This window comes from Leptodactylus fuscus, assembly GCF_031893055.1.
Source record: "Leptodactylus fuscus isolate aLepFus1 chromosome 10 unlocalized genomic scaffold, aLepFus1.hap2 SUPER_10_unloc_1, whole genome shotgun sequence".
In the NCBI taxonomy this organism is placed as follows: Eukaryota; Metazoa; Chordata; class Amphibia; order Anura; family Leptodactylidae; genus Leptodactylus; species Leptodactylus fuscus.
This window is the reverse complement of record NW_027439814.1, coordinates 871662-899136: the sequence shown is the minus strand read 5'-3', so window position 1 is coordinate 899136 and position 27475 is coordinate 871662. Positions and strand designations below refer to the sequence as shown.

The 27475-nt window shown below is 49.7% G+C and overlaps 6 protein-coding genes across 6 annotated transcripts; 3 read left to right on the top strand and 3 right to left on the bottom strand.

Moving 5' to 3' along the window:
* Window positions 1–68: 68 nt before the first annotated feature.
* On the top strand, window positions 69–412 carry LOC142186393 (histone H4-like). Its single transcript, XM_075261242.1, has one exon. The coding sequence runs from the start codon at window positions 69–71 to the stop codon at window positions 378–380; it is 312 nt and encodes a 103-aa protein (XP_075117343.1). The 3' UTR covers window positions 381–412.
* A 422-nt stretch (window positions 413–834) lies between these two features.
* Window positions 835–1324, bottom strand: LOC142186395 (histone H2B type 1-O-like). Its single transcript, XM_075261244.1, has one exon. It carries the CDS (start codon window positions 1283–1285, stop codon window positions 905–907), a length of 381 nt encoding a protein of 126 aa, XP_075117345.1. The 5' UTR covers window positions 1286–1324; the 3' UTR covers window positions 835–904.
* Window positions 1325–1785: 461 nt separating this feature from the next.
* Window positions 1786–2451, top strand: LOC142186394 (histone H3). Its single transcript, XM_075261243.1, has one exon. The coding sequence runs from the start codon at window positions 1786–1788 to the stop codon at window positions 2194–2196; it is 411 nt and encodes a 136-aa protein (XP_075117344.1). The 3' UTR covers window positions 2197–2451.
* Window positions 2452–3615: 1164 nt separating this feature from the next.
* LOC142186408 (histone H2A type 2-B-like) lies at window positions 3616–4137 on the bottom strand. The gene has a single exon (XM_075261261.1). It carries the CDS (start codon window positions 4109–4111, stop codon window positions 3719–3721), a length of 393 nt encoding a protein of 130 aa, XP_075117362.1. The 5' UTR covers window positions 4112–4137; the 3' UTR covers window positions 3616–3718.
* A 282-nt stretch (window positions 4138–4419) lies between these two features.
* On the top strand, window positions 4420–4887 carry LOC142186409 (histone H2B type 1-O-like). The gene has a single exon (XM_075261262.1). The coding sequence runs from the start codon at window positions 4435–4437 to the stop codon at window positions 4813–4815; it is 381 nt and encodes a 126-aa protein (XP_075117363.1). The 5' UTR covers window positions 4420–4434; the 3' UTR covers window positions 4816–4887.
* A 425-nt stretch (window positions 4888–5312) lies between these two features.
* LOC142186410 (histone H4) lies at window positions 5313–5676 on the bottom strand. Its single transcript, XM_075261263.1, has one exon. The coding sequence runs from the start codon at window positions 5668–5670 to the stop codon at window positions 5359–5361; it is 312 nt and encodes a 103-aa protein (XP_075117364.1). The 5' UTR covers window positions 5671–5676; the 3' UTR covers window positions 5313–5358.
* Window positions 5677–27475: the final 21799 nt, after the last annotated feature.

The window sequence follows — 27475 nt, the reverse complement described above, 5'->3', positions numbered from 1 at the left end:
ACTCTCTATATAAAAAGGCGGCTGTGCGGAGGGACGCTTATTCTAGTCTGTCAGCAGCAGCACAGAAGATGTCCCGTCGCGGTGAAGGAGGGAAAGGACTTGGCAAGGGCGGTGCCAAGCGGCACAGGAAGGTGCTCCGGGATAACATCCAGGGCATCACCAAGCCTGCCATCCGCCGTCTAGCTCGCAGAGGAGGCGTCAAGCGCATCTCCGGTCTCATCTATGAAGAGACTCGCGGTGTCCTGAAAGTCTTCCTGGAGAACGTCATCCGTGACGCCGTCACCTACACCGAGCACGCCAAGAGGAAGACCGTCACCGCCATGGACGTGGTGTACGCGCTCAAGCGCCAGGGCCGCACTCTCTACGGCTTCGGAGGTTAATTCCGCCGCTCCCCGACTCTCTACTACATAACCCAAAGGCTCTTCTCAGAGCCGCCACATCCTCCTGAGAACAGAGCTGTCCCCGCCACCCACCTCTCCTCTGCCCTCTAGGGCTGGAGCTGTCGCTGCGGCTACTGTAGGAATACCGGAGAGCGTGGAGATAAACGCTCTTAAGCTTCAGGGAACGTGTGAACAAATGCATAAATCTTAGAGCGTTCCCGTCGTTGTACAGTGTGCACTGCCTAAAGTTTCTCCTTTACTTTGCCGGTGTGCGCAGATATACACACACACACGAGATAGATACGAGGTTATCAGGCGGATAAGTTCCTTCGCCTTGAGGATAATACAAACAGTGCGGTGTAACGTCCATAAATACAATGACACAATGGATGGGGATAAATAAAGCCTCTGGTCCGGGGAATTAACACCAGAAATGGAGGGCTCAGCAGCTCTAGTGTGGAAGGGGTGGGGGGGCTCTTAGAAGAGCCTTTGGGGTGATAGTACAGAGCAGGTGATGGAGCCGATTACTTGGCGCTGGTGTACTTGGTGACGGCCTTGGTGCCCTCGGACACGGCGTGCTTGGCCAACTCTCCGGGCAGCAGCAGGCGCACGGAGGTCTGGATCTCCCGGGAGGTGATGGTGGAATGCTTGTTATAGTGAGCCAGGCGGGAGGCTTCTCCTGCGATGCGCTCGAAGACGTCGTTGACGAAGGAATTCATGATGCTCATGGCCTTGGAAGAAATGCCAGTGTCGGGGTGGACCTGCTTCAGCACCTTGTACACGTAGATGGCATAGCTCTCCCTCCTGGCCCTCTTACGCTTCTTGCCGTCCTTCTTCTGGGCCTTGGTCACGGCTTTCTTGGAGCCCTTCTTGGGCGCTGGGGCAGACTTGGCGGGATCAGGCATGGTATAACACGGCGATCTCTTCACATGAGAGAGAAAGTAATGTCTGTGCTCCTCCCAGCGCAGCCCTATTTATAGGCGGGCTATGCAAATGAGCGCCGCTGTCTGCGCGCTGTTCTACTGGACCAGCAAGTCATGTGACCAGTGCCAGCATCATAATCCCCGCCCTCCGCAGCTGATTGGCGCTTCCACCAGGTTTGAATTTCCCTCCGTTTCTCTCCTCAGGTTTACAGGTTCTAATCGCCTCGTTATGTTGCGGGGGGGAACGCCACAGATTGTCCCCTGTGTAGCCTGATGCATGCCGGCGGGGGCTGTACAGCGCCGTGCTGCACGGGGTCTGGGGGAGGGGCATGAGCGCTAATGCTGGACTGTAGAAATAAACCAATGAGATGGAGGGGGCGGGCTTTCCATGAGCCAATGAGGACGAGCCCCGGCTGTATAAATATGTCGCTCTTTCCGCTCCTCAGCTCATATCACCGCTGTGTAACGTCTATACTGAAGCGATGGCCAGAACCAAGCAGACCGCTCGCAAATCCACGGGAGGGAAAGCTCCCCGCAAGCAGCTGGCCACTAAGGCCGCCAGGAAGAGCGCTCCCGCCACCGGCGGAGTGAAGAAGCCTCACCGCTACCGCCCTGGTACAGTCGCTCTGCGTGAAATCCGCCGCTACCAGAAGTCCACCGAGCTGCTGATCCGTAAGCTTCCCTTCCAGCGCCTGGTCCGAGAGATCGCCCAGGATTTCAAGACGGATCTCCGCTTCCAGAGCTCCGCCGTCATGGCCCTGCAGGAAGCTAGCGAAGCTTACCTGGTTGGGCTCTTTGAGGACACCAACCTGTGCGCCATCCACGCCAAGAGGGTCACCATCATGCCCAAAGACATCCAGCTGGCCCGCAGGATTCGTGGGGAGAGGGCTTAAATCTGCCCAGGCACCGTCTGACAACACAAAGGCTCTTCTCAGAGCCACCAAATCCTCCCTCAGACGAGCTGTAGCCGTTGTCTTTCTCCTCTCGGGAGGGGAGAAGAGAAGCCTTCACTGGCTGCTAATAGAGAGGTTACCCTTTCCCTTACAGTCACTGAGTTAGCGATATCTCGTCTCCCTCCTTTGTATGTATAACAGGCACATATGTAACTGCAGCGCCCTCTACAGTAACCTGAGCGCCGCCCCCACTGACTGCTGACTCAATCTTACTTCGCAGCAGCAGCAGCGGAGGATGTAATAGACAGGCGGAGGCTTGAAATTCGCGTCCTTTCTCCCTTTGCACCACCTGACGCTGCCGGTTTTCGCGGTCACTGAATGGGAATCTACGATTGAGCGGGAAGATAGACAAAGGTTCGCCCGGATCAGCCCTTTAACGCCCATTTCATCGGCACTTCTAAACCTGCCACCGTGGGCTGTGCCCTGGCGGGGGGAGAGGATTAGGATGAGCACAGCCATTACTATCCCTAACTGACCCTGCGCCCGCACCACATCTCCCTCCCTTCCTCCCTCCTCTCCGCAGCGCCTTCTACAATAACCTGAGGGCCGCTGAATCTTCTTCAGTTGGAGAGGGCTCAGCTCTGGGGAGGGTTTGAAATTCGCGCCCCTTCCCTCTGCACCACGTGCCGCTGCCGGCTCTCGCGCGGGTTGTAACGGTCACTGAATGGGAATTTCAAAACCACCAACCGTGTGAGCGGGGAGATAGACAAAGGTTCACCCGGATCAGCCCTTTAACGCCCGTTTCATCGACACTTCTAAGCCTGCCACCGTGGGCTGTGCCCTGGCGGAGGGGGGAGAGGATTAGGATGAGCACAGCCATTACTATCCCTAACTGACAAGACCCTGCGTCCGCACCACATCTCCCTCCCTCCTCTCCGTACCTAGTATATGCCTACTCCGCACATCCTTCTACAATAACCTGAGCGCCGCCCCAGTCCGCTGCTGAATCTTCTTCAGTTGGAGAGGGCTCAGCTCTGGGGAGGTTTTGAAATTCGCGCCCCTTCTCTCTGCGCCACGTGACGCTGCCGGCTCTCGCGCGGGTTGTAACGGTCACTGCGACTGAGCGGGAATTTCAAAACCACCAACCGTGTGAGCGGGGAGAAAAGACAAAGCGTCACCCGGAGGAGCCGGCGCTCACCTCGTCTTTGTATCAGCGCCCGCCCGCTATATCTAAGCTCCGCTTATACTACCTGCCAGGGAGGAGAGCATTAGCAGATTACCACCAGCCCGACCTGACACAAAACCCCGCGCCCGCACCACATCTCCCTACAGAGTGAATCCTCCTCCCTCCCTCCCAGTCACCCCACGGTGCTTCCCTGTAAGGGCCGCCGGTCTGGCCAGGAGTTGGCTTCAGAATAGACGGACAGCCCGTATTGTAGACAGGAGGCAGCTCTGCTGTAGACAAGGTGGTGGCTCTTAGAAGAGCCTTTGCTTGTATAGACGGATGGGGTGGGAGCGGCGCTCACTTGCTCTTGCTGGGCTTGCTGCTCTCGGTCTTCTTGGGCAGCAGCATGGCCTGGATGTTGGGCAGGACGCCTCCCTGGGCGATGGTCACGCCACCCAGCAGTTTGTTCAGCTCCTCGTCATTGCGCACGGCCAGCTGCAGGTGACGGGGGATGATGCGGGTCTTCTTGTTGTCCCGTGCAGCATTACCAGCCAACTCCAGGATCTCAGCGGTCAGATACTCCAGTACGGCCGCCAGGTAGACGGGAGCACCAGCACCAACCCTCTCGGCGTAGTTGCCCTTGCGGAGAAGCCTGTGCACACGACCGACGGGGAACTGAAGTCCCGCCCGGGATGAGCGAGTCTTGGCCTTAGCACGAGCTTTGCCTCCTTGCTTGCCGCGTCCAGACATGGTTCGTGGATCGTCAGTTACTGTAATGTAACACAGAATATCCTGCCCTGTACCGGCTCCTCCTGCCTTATATATATAGTTCTGCCCCGCCCTCCTGCAACTCTCATTGGACACATCTCAAGCCGCCAATAGAGGCCAGATTTGTGGAACCACCAATCAGCTTCAGCAGGCGGGGCTTGCAAAAGTCACATGATTTGCTGGTCCAGTAGAACAGCGCACAGACAGCGGCGCTCATTTGCATAGCCCGCCTATAAATAGGGCTGCGCTGGGAGGAGCACAGACATTACTTTCTCTCTCGTGTGAAGAGATCGCCGTGTTATACCATGCCTGATCCCGCCAAGTCTGCCCCAGCGCCCAAGAAGGGCTCCAAGAAAGCCGTGACCAAGGCCCAGAAGAAGGACGGCAAGAAGCGTAAGAGGGCCAGGAAGGAGAGCTATGCCATCTACGTGTACAAGGTGCTGAAGCAGGTCCACCCTGACACCGGTATCTCCTCCAAGGCCATGGTCGTCATGAATTCCTTCGTCAACGACATCTTCGAGCGCATCGCAGGAGAAGCCTCCCGCCTGGCTCACTACAACAAGCGTTCCACCATCACCTCCCGGGAGATCCAGACCTCCGTGCGCCTGCTGCTGCCCGGAGAGTTGGCCAAGCACGCCGTGTCCGAGGGCACCAAGGCCGTCACCAAGTACACCAGCGCCAAGTAATCGGCTCCATCACCTGCTCTGTACTATCACCCCAAAGGCTCTTCTAAGAGCCCCCCCACCCCTTCCACACTAGAGCTGCTGAGCCCTCCATTTCTGGCTTCTTGCTGCTGCACGTGTTTCTACCCAGAACCTTTCTTTCCAGCTATTTTCTTGTACTTGCTAGACTCACTATACACCCAAAGAGAAGCTCTAATCTCCGGCTTGATGCATGACCTCTCTGCCGGTGCGTGCAGAGAGCACTGCTCCGGCAATTGGAAGGTTAAACTAAGCTGCTACTTATCGGCCCGAGCTGACGGCACGGGGGTTACACTGCAGAGCCGCAGTAGGACTACTTCTAGGTACCTGTTCACAAAGCGCTTTCTTCTTCTACTCTCTCCAGTATTCCAGCAGTGATGACATTACAGCCTACAGGAGGCGTCTGCAGCCCCAGACCTACAAGGCAGAGGAGAGGTGGGTGGCGGGGACAGCTCTGTTCTCAGGAGGATGTGGCGGCTCTGAGAAGAGCCTTTGGGTTATGAAGTAGAGAGTCGGGGAGCGGCGGAATTAACCTCCGAAGCCGTAGAGAGTGCGGCCCTGGCGCTTGAGCGCGTACACCACGTCCATGGCGGTGACGGTCTTCCTCTTGGCGTGCTCGGTGTAGGTGACGGCGTCACGGATGACGTTCTCCAGGAAGACTTTCAGGACACCGCGAGTCTCTTCATAGATGAGACCGGAGATGCGCTTGACGCCTCCTCTGCGAGCTAGACGGCGGATGGCAGGCTTGGTGATGCCCTGGATGTTATCCCGGAGCACCTTCCTGTGCCGCTTGGCACCGCCCTTGCCGAGACCTTTCCCTCCTTTACCGCGACCGGACATCTTCTGTGCTGCTGACAGACTAGAATAAGCGTCCCTCCGCACAGCCGCCTTTTATATAGAGAGTGGTCGGACCAGAACGAGAACCCGGCAATGATGACGTAATTCTTCGGCGTGTCTCCTACAAGCCCCTCCTCTGTCTCGCGCTGATTGGCTGACACAAGACCGCCGTGCGCCTGCCTGGTTACAGTTCACTCCTATTCAAGTGGCTGAGGGTGAGCTGCAATTCATCTGAACTAAACTTACTGTGCCATAGTGATGGATATTAGAGGGAGTTCTGCTCATCTGACCCATGGTCACTCAATGAAATGCGGCCAATACATCGGCCATTTTGTCCAGACCATATTTGGACATCTAAATCTGCCAATAGGCTCAAATTGTGAGAGGAGATGCAGATACGGAGCAAGAAGAAGGAGACAAACGGAAGTAGTAGGATTTATCTTATCTATATAGAGCAGGCTAAATCCAAGAGGGCAGAGGGACCTGATCCTTCTGCTCAAAACTACCTATCTCTAGTGGGTAAAGGCACCTGGTCCTTCAGCCCCCATAGGATTTACCATTCTTAAATAGAGCCGGGTAAATCCTAGTGAGCTGAGGGACCTGGTGCCTTTACCCACTAGAGATAGCTAGATTTGAGTAGAAGGACCAGGTCCCTTAGCCCACTAGGATTTAGTCTGAAAACTATCTCTAGTTGGCAAATACAGATTGACAGAAGTCCACAGCGGATCAGCGTTCACATGATTTCACAGCTCAGCTCATTTATTTGAATGGGACTGAGCTGCGATCAAGTCATGTGACTTACGTCATAGGCCCAATAAGATGAAAACAGTTTCTGCGAGTGTCACTGCAGCTCCAAACTGCTGATGAAAGCCCCATGGAATATAAAGTGATCAGATAAGGCATCAATAAAATGGACCAAGAACCTGAAGAATGTGTTGGAATACGTCAGCGCTATCAGAAAATATAAATAAATGAAAATAAACCATTTTTATATTTAAATAAAAAAAACAATAAAAAAATTAGATTTCTGTATATATTACAAGTCCTTTAGCCGAATAAGATTTAGCTTTCTTATATAAAACAGGCTAAATGCTAGTGGACTAAAGGACCTGGTCCTTCTACTGAAAACTGTTTATCTCTAGGGGGATGAGGGACCTGGTCCTTTAGCTCACTAGGATTTAGCATCTTTATATAGAGCCGGCTAAATTCTAGTGGGAGAAGGGACCTGGTCTTTCTACTCAAAACTAGCTACATCTAGTGGGCTGAGGGACCTGGTCCTTTAGCCCACTAGGATTTAGCATCCTTATATAGAGCTGGCTAAATCCTAGTGGGCGAAGGGACCTGGTCCTTCTACTGAAAACTGTGTATCTCTATGGGGCTAAGGGACCTGATCCTTCTTCTCAAAACTAGCTATATGGAGGGGGCTGAGGGACCTGGTCCTTCTACTCAAAACTAGCTACATCTAGTGGGCTGAGGGACCTGGTCCTTTAGCCCACTAGGATTTAGCATCCTTACATAGAGCTGGCTAAATCCTAGTGGGCGAAGGGACCTGGTCCATCTACTCAAAACTGTGTATCTCTAGGGGACTGAGGGACCAGGTCCTTTAGCCCACTAGGATTTAGCATCCTTATATAGAGCCGGCTAAATTCTAGTGGGCTAAGGGACCTGGTCCTTCTACTCAAAATTAGCTATATCTAGGGGGCTGAGGGACCTGGTCCTTTAGCCCACTAGGATTTAGTATCTGTCACGGGATGGTTAGAGTCCGGCAATAGGCAATGTGTAATATATATTTCATGTGGAATGTATTCTCTAACCTGTTGTATACATCAATGTGTAGTTGGCTGATTCGGGTCTAGTGTGTTAGCACATTGTATGCAAATACCTCTAACTAGTGAGGACCAGTGAGGACAATGGGTGGAGATAATCTGATCAGTGTCTCCAAGAAGATGTTGGATGGTGCATTGTCCATAGTAGACAGGGAGTCTGCTCTCCTTGGTATAGGTGAGGGGGGAAGGATCTGTGACTCAGCCCTTCCCACCCACAGATAGAGGAAGTAACAGTTTAGTATATAGATATAGCTAGCAGTTAGTATGTGTTAGCCGGCCTGTGCACAGCTTTGTAGAGAGCCAGGACTTAGTTACAGGACCAAGGAACCAAAGTTATCATTGGATTGTGACTTCTGTGGACTTATTGTTATTACGGTTGATGTGACCGCCGCCGGCTACTAACTTTGTGGATTACAATAAATTGCTGTTGTCTCCCGACCTCTTGCGTCCGTGTTGATTCAAAAGACCATCCGGAGGAAGACGTATACCTTTGCTCCGTGACAACTGGTGGCAGCAGTGGGATCAACAGCGGACAGCGAGATGGACTACAGCAGCTCAGCGATTAATGGAGCCACAACCTCAGAATACAGGAACTGGACTATGGCAAGTCTACAAGTAAGGGCCCGGGAACTAAACCTGAGTTACCAGGGAAGAACGAAAGAGCAACTGATCGAGGCACTGGAGGAGATGACCCTGCAAAGCGACCATGAGGAGGGCTGCCCCCAGGAGACAGTAGAGATACGGGAGTGGCAGGTACAGACCCAAAAGAGCAGATGGGTTGTTTTGTATGAGGAGGAGTTGGCAGTGCTGGGGCTAGGAGCAACTGCAGAGCAAAGGAGTAGAGCGTTACAGAGGGCTCAGGAAACGGAGAAGGAGGAACAGAGAATGGCACATGAAAAGGAAAGAATGGCGCATGAAAGGCGAATGGCTGAGATAACTACGAGGAATTATAATCAAACGCCGACCCCCAGCCCAACAGTGAGAGAACCACAATATGTCTCCCATAAACACTTCAAGACCTTTGATGAAGCGGCTGGGGATGTTGATGGATATTTTCAGGACTTCGAACACCAGTGCCGCCTGATGGAAGTCCCAGAGAAGGATTGGGTCCGGTATCTGGTGGGGCACCTACGAGATGGGGCTGCGGAAGCTCTCAGAGCCATGGACCCTAGTGATCAGCGGGACTATGAGGCCATTAAAAGAGCGGTGCAGAAGTATTATGCAGTCACTCCAGAGACCTACCGAGTTCAGTTCCGCTCTTTGTCTTACAATGGGGGAAGCTCCTTCCACATGTTCGCCCACAAGTTGAAGCAAGCATGCAAGCGCTGGCTAGAAGGAGAGGAGGCTGTCACAGTCGATAAGATCCTCCAAGTCATACTTAAGGAACAGTTCTTTTCCCAGTGCCCCGCTGAGATCCGTGAGTGGGTGCTGGAATGGAACCCAGCCACAGTTGAGCAAGCTGCTTCTCTTGCAGATGAGGGCCTGACCATCAAGCCGCAGTGGAAGAGGTTGTTTGCAGAGGAGCGGAAAACTACCACAGTCCGCCAGACACCCTTCAGCCAGCCACCCACCTTTCGTGTCCGGCCTCAGGATTACAATTCCCCCTCTACCCCTGCCCCAGCCCATCGGCCTCCAGCTATGAACAACCCTGTCCCTAGACAACGACCCACTGGAAGAATGCTAGAGCGCAGATGTTTTGGGTGCGGGCGGCCTGGACATTTGCAAGCTAGTTGCCCTGCTAACATGGGGGCACAGGCCACCGTGGCATCCCGGCCTATTCACTACCTGGGAACCACCCCTAGGACAGAAAGTTTGGCCCCATTTCCAGATGACTCCATGAATGACCCATCTGTTCCACCTCCAGGGGTCTATGGGATTCAGCCTTCCGCCACACATCCCGCAAACCTTCAGAGGAAGCACTTGCAGGAGGTCCTACTGGATGGCCGAACAGTTGTTGGATTCCGGGACTCGGGAGCTTTCCTAACGGTAGCGGACCCCCGAGTTGTGCGACCCGAGGCCCTAGAGGAGGGCCCTGGCATTTCTATCAAGTTGGCAGGGGGTACTCAAAGATGTATTCCTAAAGCTACCGTGGAACTCGACTATGGTTATGGACCAAAACGATGCACAATTGGTGTGATGAGTGGGCTGCCGGCCGATGTTCTGTTAGGCAACGATGTTGGAAATCTACAGTGCCACTTTGTGGGAGCAGTGACCCGAAGCCAAGCTCAGAGAGAAGCCAACATGGATCCACCGGATTTTCTGACAGATGCCAGCCCTTCAACCCTACAACTTTACCATTCAGTACCGCCGAGGGAACCAACACCAGAACGCAGATGGGTTATCCCGGCAGGAAGACATATGAGCTATAGAGACTGATGTGCATTCCCCAATTTACCTGTGTAGGCCAATTGTGTCATGCACATGTTTTGAGAGGGGGAGGGGTTGTCACGGGATGGTTAGAGTCCGGCAATAGGCAATGTGTAATATATATTTCATGTGGAATGTATTCTCTAACCTGTTGTAAACATCAGTGTGTAGTTGGCTGATTCGGGTCTAGTGTGTTAGCACATTGTATGCAAATCCCTCTAACTAGTGAGGACCAGTGAGGACAATGGGTGGAGATAATCTGATCAGTGTCTCCAAGAAGATGTTGGATGGTGCATTGTCCATAGTAGACAGGGAGTCTGCTCTCCTTGGTATAGGTGAGGGGGGAAGGATCTGTGACTCAGCCCTTCCCACCCACAGATAGAGGAAGTAACAGTTTAGTATATAGATATAGCTAGCAGTTAGCATGTGTTAGCCGGCCTGTGCACAGCTCTGTAGAGAGCCAGGATATAGTTACAGGACCAAGGAACCAAAGTTATCATTGGATTGTGACTTCTGTGGACTTATTGTTATTACGGTTGATGTGACCGCCGCCGGCTACTAACTTTGTGGATTACAATAAATTGCTGTTGTCTCCCGACCTCTTGCGTCCGTGTTGATTCAAAAGACCATCCGGAGGAAGACGTATACCTTTGCTCCGTGACAGCATCCTTATATAGATCTGGCTAAATTCTAGTGGGAGAAGGGACCTGGTCCTTCTACTGAAAACTGTGTATCGCTATGGGGCTAAGGGACCTGGTCCTTCTTCTCAAAACTAGCTATATGTAGGGGGCTGAGGGACCTGGTCCTTTAGCCCACTAGGAATTAGCATCCTTATATAAAGCAGGCTAAATCCTAGTGGGCTAAGGGACCTGGTCCTTCTACTCAAAATTAGCTATATCTAGTGGGCTGAGGGACCTGGTCCTTCTTCTCAAAACTAGCTATATGTAGGGGGCTGAGGGACCTGGTCCTTTAGCCCACTAGGATTTAGCATCCTTATATAGAGCCGGCTAAATTCTAGTGGGCTAAGGGACCTGGTCCTTCTACTCAAAACTGTGTATCTCTAGGGGGATGAGGGACCAGGTCCTTTAGCCCACTAGGATTTAGCATCCTTATATAGTGCCGGCTAAATTCTAGTGGGCTAAGGGACCGGGTCCTTCTACTCAGAACTAGCTACATCTAGTGGGCTGAGGGACCTGGTCCTTTAGCCCACTAGGATTTAGCATCCTTATATAGAGCAGGCTAAATCCTAGTAGGCGAAGGTATCTGGTCCTTCTACTCAAAACTGTGTATCTCTAGGGGGCTGAGGGACCTGGTCCTTTAGCCCACTAGGATTTAGCATCCTTATATAGAGCCAGCTAAATTCTAGTGGGCTAAGGGACCTGGTCCTTCTACTCAAAATTAGCTATATCTAGTGGGCTGAGGGACCTGGTCCTTTAGCCCACTAGGATTTAGCATCCTTATATAGAGCCGGCTAAATTCTAGTGGGCTAAGGGACCTGGTCCTTCTACTCAAAACTAGCTACATCTAGTGGGCTGAGGGACCTGGTCCTTTAGCCCACTAGGATTTAGCATCCTTATATAGTGCCGGCTAAATTCTAGTGGGCTAAGGGACCTGGTCCTTCTACTCAAAACTAGCTACATCGAGTGGGCTGAGGGACCTGGTCCTTTAGCCCACTAGGATTTAGCATCCTTATATAGAGCAGGCTAAATCCTAGTAGGCGACGGGACCTGGTCCTTCTACTGAAAACTGTGTATCTCTAGGGGACTGAGGGACCTGGTCCTTTAGCCCACTAGGATTTAGCATCCTTATATAGAGCCGGCTAAATCCTAGTGGGCTAAGGGACCTGGTCCTTCTACTCAAAATTAGCTATATCTAGTGGGCTGAGGGACCTGGTCCTTTAGCCCACTAGGATTTAGCATCCTTATATAGAGCCGGCTAAATTCTAGTGGGCTAAGGGACCTGGTCCTTCTACTGAAAACTGTGTATCTCTATGGGGCTAAGGGACCTGGTCCTTCTTCTCAAAACTAGCTATATGTAGGGGGCTGAGGGACCTGCTCCTTTATCCCACTAGGATTTAGCATCCTTATATAAAGCCGGCTAAATCCTAGTGGGCTACGGGACCTGGTCCTTCTACTGAAAATTAGCTGCATCTAGTGGGCTGAGGGACCTGGTCCTTTAGCCCACTAGGATTTAGCATCCTTATATAGAGCTGGCTAAATCCTAGTGGGAGAAGGGACCTGGTCCTTCTACTGAAAACTGTGTATCTCTATGGGGCTAAGGGACCTGGTCCTTCTACTCAAAATTAGCTGCATCTAGTGGGCTGAGGGACCTGGTCCTTTAGCCCACTAGGATTTAGCATCCTTATATAGAGCTGGCTAAATTCTAGTGGGCTAAGGGACCTGGTCCTTCTACTCAAAATTAGCTATATCTAGGAGGCTGAGGGACCTGGTCCTTTAGCCCACTAGGATTTAGCATCCTTATATAGATCTGGCTAAATTCTAGTGGGAGAAGGGACCTGGTCCTTCTACTGAAAACTGTGTATCTCTAGGGAACTGAGGGACCTTGTCCTTTAGCCCACTAGGATTTAGCATCCTTATATAGAGACGGCTAAATTCTAGTGGGCTAAGGGACCTGGTCCTTCTACTCAAAACTAGCTACATCTATTGGGCTGAGGGACCTGGTCCTTTAGCCCACTAGGATTTAGCATCCTTATATAGAGCTGGCTAAATTCTAGTGGGCTAAGGGACCTGGTCCTTCTTCTCAAAACTAGCTATATGTAGGGGGCTGAGGGACCTGGTCCTTTAGCCCACTAGGATTTATCATCCTTATATAGAGCTGGCTAAATTCTAGTGGGCTAAGGGACCTGGTCCTTATACTCAAAATTAGCTATATCTAGGGGGCTGAGGGACCTGGTCCTTTAGCCCACTAGGATTTAGCATCCTTATATAGAGCAGGCTAAATCCTAGTAGGCGAAGGGATCTGGTCCTTCTACTCAAAACTGTGTATCTCTAGGGGGCTGAGGGACCTGGTCCTTTAGCCCACTAGGATTTAGCATCCTTATATAGAGCCGGCTAAATTCTAGTGGGCTAAGGGACCTGGTCCATCTACACAAAATTAGCTATATCTAGGGGGCTGAGGGACCTGGTCCTTTAGCCCACTAGGATTTAGCATCCTTATATAGATCTGGCTAAATCCTAGTGGGAGAAGGGACCTGGTCCTTCTACTGAAAACTGTGTATCTCTATGGGGCTAAGGGACCTGGTCCTTCTACTCAAAACTAGCTATACCTAGGGGGCTGAGGGACCTGGTCCTTTAGCCCACTAGGATTTAGCATCCTTATATAGATCTGGCTAAATCCTAGTGGGAGAAGGGACCTGGTCCTTCTACTGAAAACTGTGTATCTCTAGGGGGATGAGGGACCAGGTCCTTTAGCCCACTAGCATCCTTATATAGAGCCGGCAAAATTCTAGTGGGCTAAGGGACCTGGTCCTTCTACTCAAAATTAGCTATATCTAGTGGGCTGAGGGACCTGGTCCTTTAGCCCACTAGGATTTAGCATCCTTATATAGAGCTGGCTAAATCCTAGTGGGCGAAGGGACCTGGTCCTTCTACTGAAAACTGTGTATCTCTATGGGGCTAAGGGACCTGGTCCTTCTTCTCAAAACTAGCTATATGTAGGGGGCTGAGGGACCTGGTCCTTTAGCCCACTAGGATTTAGCATCCTTATATAGATCTGGCTAAATCCTAGTGGGAGAAGGGACCTGGTCCTTCTACTGAAAACTGTGTATCTCTATGGGGCTAAGGGACCTGGTCCTTCTACTCAAAACTAGCTATATCTAGGGGGCTGAGGGACCTGGTACTTTAGCCCACTAGGATTTAGCATCCTTATATAAAGCTGGCTAAATCCTAGTGGGCTAAGGGACCTGGTCCTTCTACTGAAAACTGTGTATCTCTAGGGGACTGAGGGACCTGGTCCTTTAGCCCACTAGGATTTAGCATCCTTATATAGAGCCGGCTAAATCCTAGTGGGCTAAGGGACCTGGTCCTTCTACTCAAAACTAGCTACATCTAGTGGGCTGAGGGACCTGGTCTTTTAGCCCACTAGGATTTAGCATCCTTACATAGAGCTGGCTAAATCCTAGTGGGCGAAGGGACCTGGTCCTTCTACTGAAAACTGTGTATCTCTAGGGGACTGAGGGACCTGGTCCTTTAGCCCACTAGGATTTAGCATCCTTATATAGAGCCGGCTAAATTCTAGTGGGCTAAGGGACCTGGTCCTTCTACTCAAAATTAGCTATATCTAGGGGGCTGAGGGACCTGGTCCTTTAGCCCATTAGGATTTAGCATCCTTATATAGATCTGGCTAAATCCTAGTGGGAGAAGGGACCTGGTCCGTCTACTGAAAACTGTGAATCTCTATGGGGCTAAGGGACCTGGTCCTTCTACTCAAAACTAGCTATATCTAGGGGACTGAGGGACCTGGTCCTTTATCCCACTAGGATTTAGCATCCTTATATAAAGCCGGCTAAATCCTAGTGGGCTAAGGGACCTGGTCCTTCTACTCAAAACTAGCTGCATCTAGTGGGCTGAGGGACCTGGTCCTTTAGCCCACTAGGATTTAGCATCCTTATATAGAGCTGGCTACATTCTAGTGGGCTAAGGGACCTGGTCCTTCTACTCAAATTTAGCTATATCTAGGGGGCTGAGGGACCTGGTCCTTTAGCCCACTAGGATTTAGCATCCTTATATAGATCTGGCTAAATTCTAGTGGGAGAAGGGACCTGGTCCTTCTACTGAAAACTGTGTATCTCTAGGGGACTGAGGGACCTTGTCCTTTAGCCCACTAGGATTTAGCATCCTTATATAGAGACGGCTAAATTCTAGTGGGCTAAGGGACCTGGTCCTTCTACTGAAAACTGTGTATCTCTATGGGGCTAAGGGACCTAGTCCTTCTTCTCAAAACTAGCTATATGTAGGGGGCTGAGGGACCTGGTCCTTTAGCCCACTAGGATTTAGCATCCTTATATAGAGCCGGCTAAATTCTAGTGGGCTAAGGGACCTGGTCCTTTTACTCAAAACTAGCTACATCTAGTGGGCTGAGGGACCTGGTCCTTTAGCCCACTAGGATTTAGCATCCTTACATAGAGCTGGCTAAATCCTAGTGGGCGAAGGGACCTGGTCCTTCTACTCAAAACTGTATATCTCTAGGGGGCTGAGGGACCTGGTCCTTTAGCCCACTAGGATTTAGCATCCTTATATAGGGCCGGCTAAATTCTAGTGGGCTAAGGGACCTGGTCCTTCTACTCAAAATTAGCTATATCTAGGGGGCTGAGGGACCTGGTCCTTTAGCCCACTAGGATTTAACATCCTTATATAGAGCTGGCTAAATCCTAGTGGGCGAAGGGACCTGGTCCTTCTACTGAAAACTGTGTATCTCTATGGGGCTAAGGGACCTAGTCCTTCTTCTCAAAACTAGCTATATGTAGGGGGCTGAGGGACCTGGTCCTTTAGCCCACTAGGATTTAGCATCCTTATATAGAGCCGGCTAAATTCTAGTGGGCTAAGGGACCTGGTCCTTTTACTCAAAACTAGCTACATCTAGTGGGCTGAGGGACCTGGTCCTTTAGCCCACTAGGATTTAGCATCCTTACATAGAGCTGGCTAAATCCTAGTGGGCGAAGGGACCTGGTCCTTCTACTCAAAACTGTGTATCTCTAGGGGACTGAGGGACCTGGTCCTTTAGCCCACTAGGATTTAGCATCCTTATATAAAGCAGGCTAAATCCTAGTGGGCTAAGGGACCTGGTCCTTCTACTCAAAATTAGCTATATCTAGTGGGCTGAGGGACCTGGTCCTTTAGCCCACTAGGATTTAGCATCCTTATATAGAGCCGGCTAAATTCTAGTGGGCTAAGGGACCTGGTCCTTCTACTCAAAACTTTGTATCTCTAGGTGGATGAGGGACCAGGTCCTTTAGCCCACTAGAATTTAGCATCCTTATATAGAGGCGGCTAAATTCTAGTGGGATAAGGGACCTGGTCCTTCTACTCAAAACTAGCTACATCTAGTGGGCTAAGGGACCTGGTCCTTCTACTCAAAACTAGATATATCTAGGGGGCTGAGGGACCTGGTCCTTTAGCCCACTAGGATTTAGCATCCTTATATAGAGCCGGCTAAATCCTAGTGGGCTAAGGGACCTGGTCCTTCTACTGAAAACTTTGTATCGCTAGGGGACTGAGGGACCTTGTCCTTTAGCCCACTAGGATTTAGCATCCTTATATAGAGACGGCTAAATTCTAGTGGGCTAAGGGACCTGGTCCTTCTACTCAAAACTAGCTGCATCTAGTGGGCTGAGGGACCTGGTCCTTTAGCCCACTAGGATTTAGCATCCTTATATAGAGCTGGCTAAATTCTAGTGGGCTAAGGGACCTGGTCCTTCTACTCAAAATTAGCTATATCTAGGGGGCTGAGGGACCTGGTCCTTTAGCCCACTAGGATTTAGCATCCTTATATAGATCTGGCTAAATTCTAGTGGGAGAAGGGACCTGGTCCTTCTACTGAAAACTGTGTATCTCTAGGGGACTGAGGGACCTTGTCCTTTAGCCCACTAGGATTTAGCATCCTTATATAGAGACGGCTAAATTCTAGTGGGCTAAGGGACCTGGTCCTTCTACTCAAAACTAGCTACATCTAGTGGGCTGAGGGACCTGGTCCTTTAGCCCACTAGGATTTAGCATCCTTATATAGAGCTGGCTAAATTCTAGTGGGAGAAGGGACCTGGTCCTTCTACTGAAAACTGTGTATCTCTATGGGGCTAAGGGACATGGTCCTTCTTCTCAAAACTAGCTATATGTAGGGGGCTGAGGGACCTGGTCCTTTAGCCCACTAGGATTTAGCATCCTTATATAGAGCCGGCTAAATTCTAGTGGGCTAAGGGACCTAGTCCTTCTACTCAAAACTGTGTATCTCTAGGGGGATGAGGGACCAGGTCCTTTAGCCCACTAGGATTTAGCATCCTTATATAGTGCCGGCTAAATTCTAGTGGGCTAAGGGACCTGGTCCTTCTACTCAAAACTAGCTACATCTAGTGGGCTGAGGGACCTGGTCCTTTAGCCCACTAGGATTTAGCATCCTTATATAGAGCAGGCTAAATCCTAGTAGGCGAAGGGATCTGGTCCTTCTACTCAAAACTGTGTATCTCTAGGAGGCTGAGGGACCTGGTCCTTTAGCCCACTAGGATTTAGCATCCTTATATAGAGCCGGCTAAATTCTAGTGGGCTAAGGGACCTGGTCCTTCTACTCAAAACTAGCTATATGTAGGGGGCTGAGGGACCTGGTCCTTTAGCCCACTAGGATTTAGCATCCTTATATAGATCTGGCTAAATCCTAGTGGGAGAAGGGACCTGGTCCTTCTACTGAAAACTGTGTATCTCTATGGGGCTAAGGGACCTGGTCCTTCTACTCAAAACTAGCTATATCTAGGGGGCTGAGGGACCTGGTCCTTTAGCCCACTAGGATTTAGCATCCTTATATAAAGCCGTCTAAATCCTAGTGGGCTAAGGGACCTGGTCCTTCTACTGAAAACTGTGTATCTCTAGGGGACTGAGGGACCTGGTCCTTTAGCCCACTAGGATTTAGCATCCTTATATAGAGCCGGCTAAATCCTAGTGGGCTAAGGGACCTGGTCCTTCTACTCAAAACTAGCTACATCTAGTGGGCTGAGGGACCTGGTCTTTTAGCCCACTAGGATTTAGCATCCTTACATAGAGCTGGCTAAATCCTAGTGGGCGAAGGGACCTGGTCCTTCTACTGAAAACTGTGTATCTCTAGGGGACTGAGGGACCTGGTCCTTTAGCCCACTAGGATTTAGCATCCTTATATAGAGCCGGCTAAATTCTAGTGGGCTAAGGGACCTGGTCCTTCTACTCAAAATTAGCTATATCTAGGGGGCTGAGGGACCTGGTCCTTTAGCCCATTAGGATTTAGCATCCTTATATAGATCTGGCTAAATCCTAGTGGGAGAAGGGACCTGGTCCGTCTACTGAAAACTGTGTATCTCTATGGGGCTAAGGGACCTGGTCCTTCTACTCAAAACTAGCTATATCTAGGGGGCTGAGGGACCTGGTCCTTTATCCCACTAGGATTTAGCATCCTTATATAAAGCCGGCTAAATCCTAGTGGGCTAAGGGACCTGGTCCTTCTACTGAAAACTGTGTATCTCTAGGGGACTGAGGGACCTGGTCCTTTAGCCCACTAGGATTTAGCATCCTTATATAGAGCCGGCTAAATTCTAGTGGGCTAAGGGACCTGGTCCTTCTACTCAAAACTAGCTACATCTAGTGGGCTGAGGGACCTGGTCCTTTAGCCCACTAGGATTTAGCATCCTTATATAGTTCTGGCTAAATCCTAGTGGGAGAAGGGACCCGGTCCTTCTACTGAAAACTGTGTATCTCTATGGGGCTAAGGGACCTGGTCCTTCTACTCAAAACTAGCTATATCTAGGGGGCTGAGGGACCTGGTCCTTTAGCCCACTAGGATTTAGCATCCTTATATAGTTCTGGCTAAATCCTAGTGGGAGAAGGGACCCGGTCCTTCTACTGAAAACTGTGTATCTCTATGGGGCTAAGGGACCTGGTCCTTCTACTCAAAACTAGCTATATCTAGGGGGCTGAGGGACCTGGTCCTTTAGCCCACTAGGATTTAGCATCCTTATATAGAGCCGGCTAAATCCTAGTGGGCTAAGGGACCTGGTCCTTCTACTGAAAACTGTGTATCGCTAGGGGACTGAGGGACCTTGTCCTTTAGCCCACTAGGATTTAGCATCCTTATATAGAGACGGCTAAATTCTAGTGGGCTAAGGGACCTGGTCCTTCTACTCAAAACTAGCTGTATCTAGTGGGCTGAGGGACCTGGTCCTTTAGCCCACTAGGATTTAGCATCCTTATATAGAGCTGGCTAAATTCTAGTGGGCTAAGGGACCTGGTCCTTCTACTCAAAATTAGCTATATCTAGGGGGCTGAGGGACCTGGTCCTTTAGCCCACTAGGATTTAGCATCCTTATATAGATCTGGCTAAATTCTAGTGGGAGAAGGGACCTGGTCCTTCTACTGAAAACTGTGTATCTCTAGGGGACTGAGGGACCTTGTCCTTTAGCCCACTAGGATTTAGCATCCTTATATAGAGCTGGCTAAATTCTAGTGGGCGAAGGGACCTGGTCCTTCTACTCAAAACTGTGTATCTCTAGGGGACTGAGGGACCTGGTCCTTTAGCCCACTAGGATTTAGCATCCTTATATAGAGCTGGCTAAATTCTAGTGGGAGAAGGGACCTGGTCCTTCTACTGAAAACTGTGTATCTCTATGGGGCTAAGGGACCTGGTCCTTCTTCTCAAAACTAGCTATATGTAGGGGGCTGAGGGACCTGGTCCTTTAGCCCACTAGGATTTAGCATCCTTATATAGAGCCGGCTAAATTCTAGTGGGCTAAGGGACCTGGTCCTTCTACTGAAAATTAGCTGCATCTAGTGGGCTGAGGGACCTGGTCCTTTAGTCCACTAGGATTTAGCATCCTTATATAGAGCTGGCTAAATTCTAGTGGGAGAAGGGACCTGGTCCTTCTACTGAAAACTGTGTATCTCTATGGGGCTAAGGGACCTGGTCCTTCTTCTCAAAACTAGCTATATGTAGGGGGCTGAGGGACCTGGTCCTTTAGCCCACTAGGATTTAGCATCCTTATATAGAGCCGGCTAAATTCTAGTGAGCTAAGGGACCTAGTCCTTCTACTCAAAACTGTGTATCTCTAGGGGGATGAGGGACCAGGTCCTTTAGCCCACTAGGATTTAGCATCCTTATATAGTGCAGGCTAAATTCTAGTGGGCTAAGGGACCTGGTCCTTCTACTCAAAATTAGCTATATCTAGGGGGCTGAGGGACCTGGTCCTTTAGTCCACTAGGATTTAGCATCCTTATATAAAGCCGGCTAAATCCTAGTGGGCTAAGGGACCTGGTCCTTCTACTGAAAACTGTGTATCTCTAGGGGACTGAGGGACCTGGTCCTTTAGCCCACTAGGATTTAGCATCCTTATATAGATCTGGCTAAATCCTAGTGGGAGAAGGGACCTGGTCCTTCTACTGAAAGCTGTGTATCTCTAGGGGACTGAGGGACCTGGTCCTTTAGCCCACTAGGATTTAGCATCCTTATATAGAGCCGGCTAAATTCTAGTGGGCTAAGGGACCTGGTCCTTCTACTCAAAATTAGCTATATCTAGTGGGCTGAGGGACCTGGTCCTTTAGCCCACTAGGATTTAGCATCCTTATATAGAGCTGGCTAAATCCTAGTGGGCGAAGGGACCTGGTCCTTCTACTGAAAACTGTGTATCTCTATGGGGCTAAGGGACCTGGTCCTTCTTCTCAAAACTAGCTATATGTAGGGGGCTGAGCGACCTGGTCCTTTAGCCCACTAGGATTTAGCATCCTTATATAGAGCCGGCTAAATTCTAGTGGGCTAAGGGACCTGGTCCTTCTACTCAAAACTGTGTATCTCTAGGGGGATGAGGGACCAGGTCCTTTAGCCCACTAGAATTTAGCATCCTTATATAGAGCCGGCTAAATTCTAGTGGGCTAAGGGACCTGGTCCTTCTACTCAAAATTAGCTATATCTAGTGGGCTGAGGGACCTGGTCCTTTAGCCCACTAGGATTTAGCATCCTTATATAGAGCTGGCTAAATCCTAGTGGGCGAAGGGACCTGGTCCTTCTACTGAAAACTGTGTATCTCTATGGGGCTAAGGGACCTGGTCCTTCTTCTCAAAACTAGCTATATGTAGGGGGCTGAGGGACCTGGTCCTTTAGCCCACTAGGATTTAGCATCCTTATATAGATCTGGCTAAATCCTAGTGGGAGAAGGGACCTGGTCCTTCTACTGAAAACTGTGTATCTCTATGGGGCTAAGGGACCTGGTCCTTCTACTCAAAACTAGCTATATCTAGGGGGCTGAGAGACCTGGTCCTTTAGCCCACTAGGATTTAGCATCCTTATATAAAGCCGGCTAAATCCTAGTGGGCTAAGGGACCTGGTCCTTCTACTCAAAACTAGCTACATCTAGTGGGCTGAGGGACCTGGTCTTTTAGCCCACTAGGATTTAGCATCCTTACATAGAGCTGGCTAAATCCTAGTGGGCGAAGGGACCTGGTCCTTCTACTGAAAACTGTGTATCTCTAGGGGACTGAGGGACCTGGTCCTTTAGCCCACTAGGATTTAGCATCCTTATATAGAGCCGGCTAAATTCTAGTGGGAGAAGGGACCTGGTCCTTCTACTCAAAATTAGCTATATCTAGGGGGCTGAGGGACCTGGTCCTTTAGCCCATTAGGATTTAGCATCCTTATATAGATCTGGCTAAATCCTAGTGGGAGAAGGGACCTGGTCCGTCTACTGAAAACTGTGTATCTCTATGGGGCTAAGGGACCTGGTCCTTCTACTCAACACTAGCTATATCTAGGGGGCTGAGGGACCTGGTCCTTTATCCCAGTAGGATTTAGCATCCTTATATAAAGCCGGCTAAATCCTAGTGGGCTAAGGGACCTGGTCCTTCTACTGAAAACTGTGTATCTCTAGGGGACTGAGGGACCTGGTCCTTTAGCCCACTAGGATTTAGCATCCTTATATAGAGCCGGCTAAATTCTAGTGGGCTAAGGGACCTGGTCCTTCTACTCAAAACTAGCTATATCTAGGGGGCTGAGGGACTGGTCCTTTAGCCCACTAGGATTTAGCATCCTTATATAAAGCAGGCTAAATCCTAGTGGGCTAAGGGACCTGGTCCTTCTACTCAAAATTAGCTATATCTAGTGGGCTGAGGGACCTGGTCCTTTAGCCCACTAGGATTTAGCATCCTTATATAGAGCCGGCTAAATTCTAGTGGGCTAAGGGACCTGGTCCTTCTACTCAAAACTGTGTATCTCTAGGTGGATGAGGGACCAGGTCCTTTAGCCCACTAGAATTTAGCATCCTTATATAGAGCCGGCTAAATTCTAGTGGGATAAGGGACCTGGTCCTTCTACTCAAAACTAGCTACATCTAGTGGGCTGAGGGACCTGGTCCTTTAGCCCACTAGGATTTAGCATCCTTATATAGAGCCGGCTAAATCCTAGTGGGCTAAGGGACCTGGTCCTTCTACTCAAAACTGTATATCTCTAGGGGGCTGAGGGACCTGGTCCTTTAGCCCACTAGGATTTAGCATCCTTATATAGTTCTGGCTAAATCCTAGTGGGAGAAGGGACCTGGTCCTTCTACTGAAAACTGTGTATCTCTATGGGGCTAAGGGACCTGGTCCTTCTACTCAAAACTAGCTATATCTAGGGGGCTGAGGGACCTGGTCCTTTAGCCCACTAGGATTTAGCATCCTTATATAGAGCTGGCTAAATTCTAGTGGGCTAAGGGACCTGGTCCTTCTACTCAAAACTAGCTATATCTAGTGGGCTGAGGGACCTGGTCCTTTAGCCCACTAGGATTTAGCATCCTTATATAAAGCAGGCTAAATCCTAGTGGGCTAAGGGACCTGGTCCTTCTACTCAAAATTAGCTATATCTAGGGGGCTGAGGGACCTGGTCCTTTAGCCCACTAGGATTTAGCATCCTTATATAAAGCCGGCTAAATCCTAGTGGGCTAAGGGACCTGGTCCTTCTACTCAAAACTAGCTACATCTAGTGGGCTGAGGGACCTGGTCTTTTAGCCCACTAGGATTTAGCATCCTTACATAGAGCTGGCTAAATCCTAGTGGGCGAAGGGACCTGGTCCTTCTACTGAAAACTGTGTATCTCTAGGGGACTGAGGGACCTGGTCCTTTAGCCCACTAGGATTTAGCATCCTTATATAGAGCCGGCTAAATTCTAGTGGGCTAAGGGACCTGGTCCTTCTACTCAAAATTAGCTATATCTAGGGGGCTGAGGGACCTGGTCCTTTAGCCCATTAGGATTTAGCATCCTTATATAGATCTGGCTAAATCCTAGTGGGAGAAGGGACCTGGTCCGTCTACTGAAAACTGTGTATCTCTATGGGGCTAAGGGACCTGGTCCTTCTACTCAAAACTAGCTATATCTAGGGGGCTGAGGGACCTGGTCCTTTATCCCAGTAGGATTTAGCATCCTTTTATAAAGCCGGCTAAATCCTAGTGGGCTAAGGGACCTGGTCCTTCTACTGAAAACTGTGTATCTCTAGGGGACTGAGGGACCTGGTCCTTTAGCCCACTAGGATTTAGCATCCTTACATAGAGCTGGCTAAATTCTAGTGGGCGAAGGGACCTGGTCCTTCTACTCAAAACTGTGTATCTCTAGGGGACTGAGGGACCTGGTCCTTTAGCCCACTAGGATTTAGCATCCTTATATAAAGCAGGCTAAATCCTAGTGGGCTAAGGGACCTGGTCCTTCTACTGAAAACTGTGTATCTCTAGTGGGCTAAGGGACCTGGTCCTTCTACTCAAAACTAGCTATATCTAGTGGGCTAAGGGACCTGGTCCTTCTACTCAAAATTAGCTATATCTAGGGGGCTGAGGGACCTGGTCCTTTAGCCCACTAGGATTTAGCATCCTTATATAGAGCCGGCTAAATCCTAGTGGGCTAAGGGACCTGGTCCTTCTATTCAAAACTGTGTATCTCTAGTGGGCTGAGGGACCTTGTCCTTTAGCCCACTAGGATTTAGCATCCTTATATAGAGACGGCTAAATTCTAGTGGGCTAAGGGACCTGGTCCTTCTACTCAAAATTAGCTATATCTAGGGGGCTGAGGGACCTGGTCCTTTAGCCCACTAGGATTTAGCATCCTTATATAGAGCCGGCTAAATCCTAGTGGGCTAAGGGACCTGGTCCTTCTATTCAAAACTGTGTATCTCTAGTGGGCTGAGGGACCTGGTCCTTTAGCCCTCTAGAATTTAGCATCCTTATATAGAGCCGGCTAAATTCTAGTGGGCTAAGGGACCTGGTCCTTCTACTCAAAATTAGCTATATCTAGGGGGCTGAGGGACCTGGTCCTTTAGCCCACTAGGATTTAGCATCCTTATATAGAGCCGGCTAAATCCTAGTGGGCTAAGGGACCTGGTCCTTCTATTCAAAACTGTGTATCTCTAGTGGGCTGAGGGACCTGGTCCTTTAGCCCTCTAGAATTTAGCATCCTTATATAGAGCCGGCTAAATTCTAGTGGGCTAAGGGACCTGGTCCTTCTACTCAAAATTAGCTATATCTAGGGGGCTGAGGGACCTGGTCCTTTAGCCCACTAGAATTTAGCATCCTTATATAGGGCCGGCTAAATTCTAGTGGGATAAGGGACCTGGTCCTTCTACTCAAAACTGTATCTCTAGGGGGAAATTATAGATTGACAGGAGTCCACAGCGGATCAGCGTTCACGTGCTTGATTTTACAGCTCAGCTTATTTATTTGAATGGGACCGAGTTGCAATCAAGTCACGTGACTTACGTCATACGGCCAATAAATTGTAAACGGTTTTCGCGAACGTCACTGCAGGTCCAAAATGCTGATGAAAGTCCCATGAAATATAAATTGATCAGATAATCCATCAATAAAATGGACCAAGGACGTGAAACAAATGTGTGGGAATACATTGGCGCTATCAAAAAATATAAATAAGGGCTCGTTCACATCTGCGTTCATGGGTCCTTATTGCAGGTTTCCGTTTCCTGCATAAAACAGATGCAGGAGACGGAAGCCTGCAGGAGACTTTCTCACCCATTCATTTGAATGGGTGAGAAAGCTGTCCGGCCGTGCGCGGCAGTGAGCGTTTTGCGCTCTCCGCCGCGAAACCGGGTTTTATAATCCGGACACAGAGTCGGACATGCAGTACTCTGTGTCCGGATAAAAAAATCCGGTTTCGCGGCGGAGAGCCTAAAACGCTCACCGCCGCGCACGGCCGGACCCGATCTATGGTTTCCGTCTTCTGCCATGCAGAAGACGGAAACCATAGTACGGAGACCCCAGATGCAGGTGTGAACCCAGCGTAAATGAAAATAAAACATTTTTATATTTAAATAAAAAAAAAAAAAAAAAATAGATTTCTGTAGATATTACATGTCCTTTTGCCACATAGGATTCAGCTTTCTTATATAAAACAGGCTAAATCCTAGTGGGCTAAAGGACCAGGTCCCTCAGTCCCCTAGAGATACACAGTTTTCAGTAGAAGGACCTGGTCCTTTAGCCCACTAGGAGTTAGACTCTACCGTGATATGAGCTGAGGAGCGGAAAGAGCGACATATTTAGGGCTAGTTCACACGTGGGCAAAGGGGAGGTTTTTGACAGCGGAATTCGCTTCAAAAACCTCTCCTTTAACATGGTGGTCTATGTAGACCACTAGCTTTTTTTTTCCTCCTAGCGTTTTCCGCCTGAAGAAGGGACATGACCTTTCTTCAGGCGGAAAACGCCTGAAGAATTGCATAGAAGTGAATGGGAGGCGAAAACCGCGTGGTAAAAAACCGCGCGGTTTTTTGCACACAAAACCGCGCGGTTTTTTTTCAAAAAACCGCGCGGTTTTCGCCTGCAGTTTCTATAGCACATATAGGAAAAAAAAAACCCTAGCGAAAACCGCGTCAAAAACCGCGTGGAATGCAAAAAACAGCGTCAAAAAAACTCCTCGAGGTTTTTTACCTCGTACAAATAAGCTAGGCGGTTTTCACGTGTGAACTGACCCTTATACAGCCGGGGCTCGTCCTCATTGGCTCATGGAAAGCCCGCCCCCTCCATCCCATTGGCCCAGGATTAGCTCTCATGCCCCTCCCCCTGCCCGAGCCCTGATCCTGTGCCGGGGAGTCACCTCTGCACTGCCGGCCTCACATCGCATCACAGCCGCAGCTTGTATCCTGGTGTGTATGTGTGTGCGGTACCGCTGGCTATGTGACCAGTCAGTGCGGCCAATAAGTGGCGCCATATCACCCCCGTGTGGCCACTGCAGAGAACCGCACACTCCGAATAAGAACCGCAACCGGATCCAACTGCTGAACAAGAGGGAAACACGATCCCAATGGGGAACAGCGGCATTGCATGGCTAGAACCGCTTTGGGGTAACGCCCTGGTCTGCACGCTGGTAATAGCCGCGAGGCTGCCGCTTCTGTCATGTGGACTGCAGCAGTCTATGAATAGTGAACCCCGGGTGCGGGCTGTGCAGTTCCACGCTGATCCAGATGGGGGCGCGGCGAACAAACGGCACAGCTCGGGAGACCCTGTATATACGGATCCCAGCCAGCAGGTGGCGCACAGATACTACATAGGACGGTTACCGGGGGGGGGGGGGGTCTCCAGTCACATTCTGCACTACTGGGCTCAGGACACACATTGCAGGGAGGGAAGCGGTTTTTCTGTAGCTTTTTTCTTGTATATGTTGCTGTTGTGCTTTCATACACAAGGTGGCGCCTCAGCCTTCTATTGGTTTCTAGTGGGTCCTCAGAGCCATAGCACAGGCTCACAGCAGCACATTTGTATTGGTAAAGGCTAAATACTACACGCCGTAAGGACCTTCTGACGTCACCAGGTCACATGACCGGATAGGCGTGGCTTTACGTGTTAGCGGGACTTCCGACTGTATCCTGTGTAGTGGAGCAACACGGAGAGCTGCGAGGAGCACGAGGTAGTGACGGGGAAGACACAGTAGGTGGCCTGCAGGGAGTAGGGGAGAGGCGCCGGGTGCGGGGGAGAGGAGCCGATAGTATATATGTATACAGGCAGGTCCTCTCCAGTGATGGTATATATATGTATACAGGCAGGTCCTCTCCAGTGATGGTATATATATGTATACAGGCAGGTCCTCTCCAGTGATGGTATATATATGTATACAGGCAGGTCCTCTCCAGTGATAGTGTATATATATATATATGTATACAGGCAGGTCCTCTCCAGTGATAGTGTATATATATATGTATACAGGCAGGTCCTCTCCAGTGATAGTGTATATATATATATATGTATACAGGCAGGTCCTCTCCAGTGATGGTATATATATATATATATACAGGCAGGTCCTCTCCAGTGATAGTGTATATATATATGTATACAGGCAGGTCCTCTCCAGTGATAGTGTATATATATATATATATATGTATACAGGCAGGTCCTCTCCAGTGATAGTGTATATATATATGTATACAGGCAGGTCCTCTCCAGTGATAGTGTATATATATATGTATACAGGCAGGTCCTCTCCAGTGATGGTATATATATATGTATACAGGCAGGTCCTCTCCAGTGATAGTGTATATATATATATATGTATACAGGCAGGTCCTCTCCAGTGATAGTGTATATATATATATATGTATACAGGCAGGTCCTCTCCAGTGATAGTGTATATATATATGTATACAGGCAGGTCCTCTCCAGTGATAGTGTATATATATGTATACAGGCAGGTCCTCTCCAGTGATAGTGTATATATATATATATGTATACAGGCAGGTCCTCTCCAGTGATAGTGTATATATATATATGTATACAGGCAGGTCCTCTCCAGTGATGGTATATATATATGTATACAGGCAGGTCCTCTCCAGTGATAGTATATATATATGTATACAGGCAGGTCCTCTCCAGTGATAGTGTATATATATATGTATACAGGCAGGTCCTCTCCAGTGA

Coding starts and splice junctions, on each gene's coding strand:
- LOC142186394 (XM_075261243.1), top strand. CDS start 1,786: ATGGCCAGAACCAAGCAGACCGCTCGCAAATCCACGGGAGGGAAAGCT.
- LOC142186393 (XM_075261242.1), top strand. CDS start 69: ATGTCCCGTCGCGGTGAAGGAGGGAAAGGACTTGGCAAGGGCGGTGCC.
- LOC142186409 (XM_075261262.1), top strand. CDS start 4,435: ATGCCTGATCCCGCCAAGTCTGCCCCAGCGCCCAAGAAGGGCTCCAAG.
- LOC142186410 (XM_075261263.1), bottom strand. CDS start 5,670: ATGTCCGGTCGCGGTAAAGGAGGGAAAGGTCTCGGCAAGGGCGGTGCC.
- LOC142186395 (XM_075261244.1), bottom strand. CDS start 1,285: ATGCCTGATCCCGCCAAGTCTGCCCCAGCGCCCAAGAAGGGCTCCAAG.
- LOC142186408 (XM_075261261.1), bottom strand. CDS start 4,111: ATGTCTGGACGCGGCAAGCAAGGAGGCAAAGCTCGTGCTAAGGCCAAG.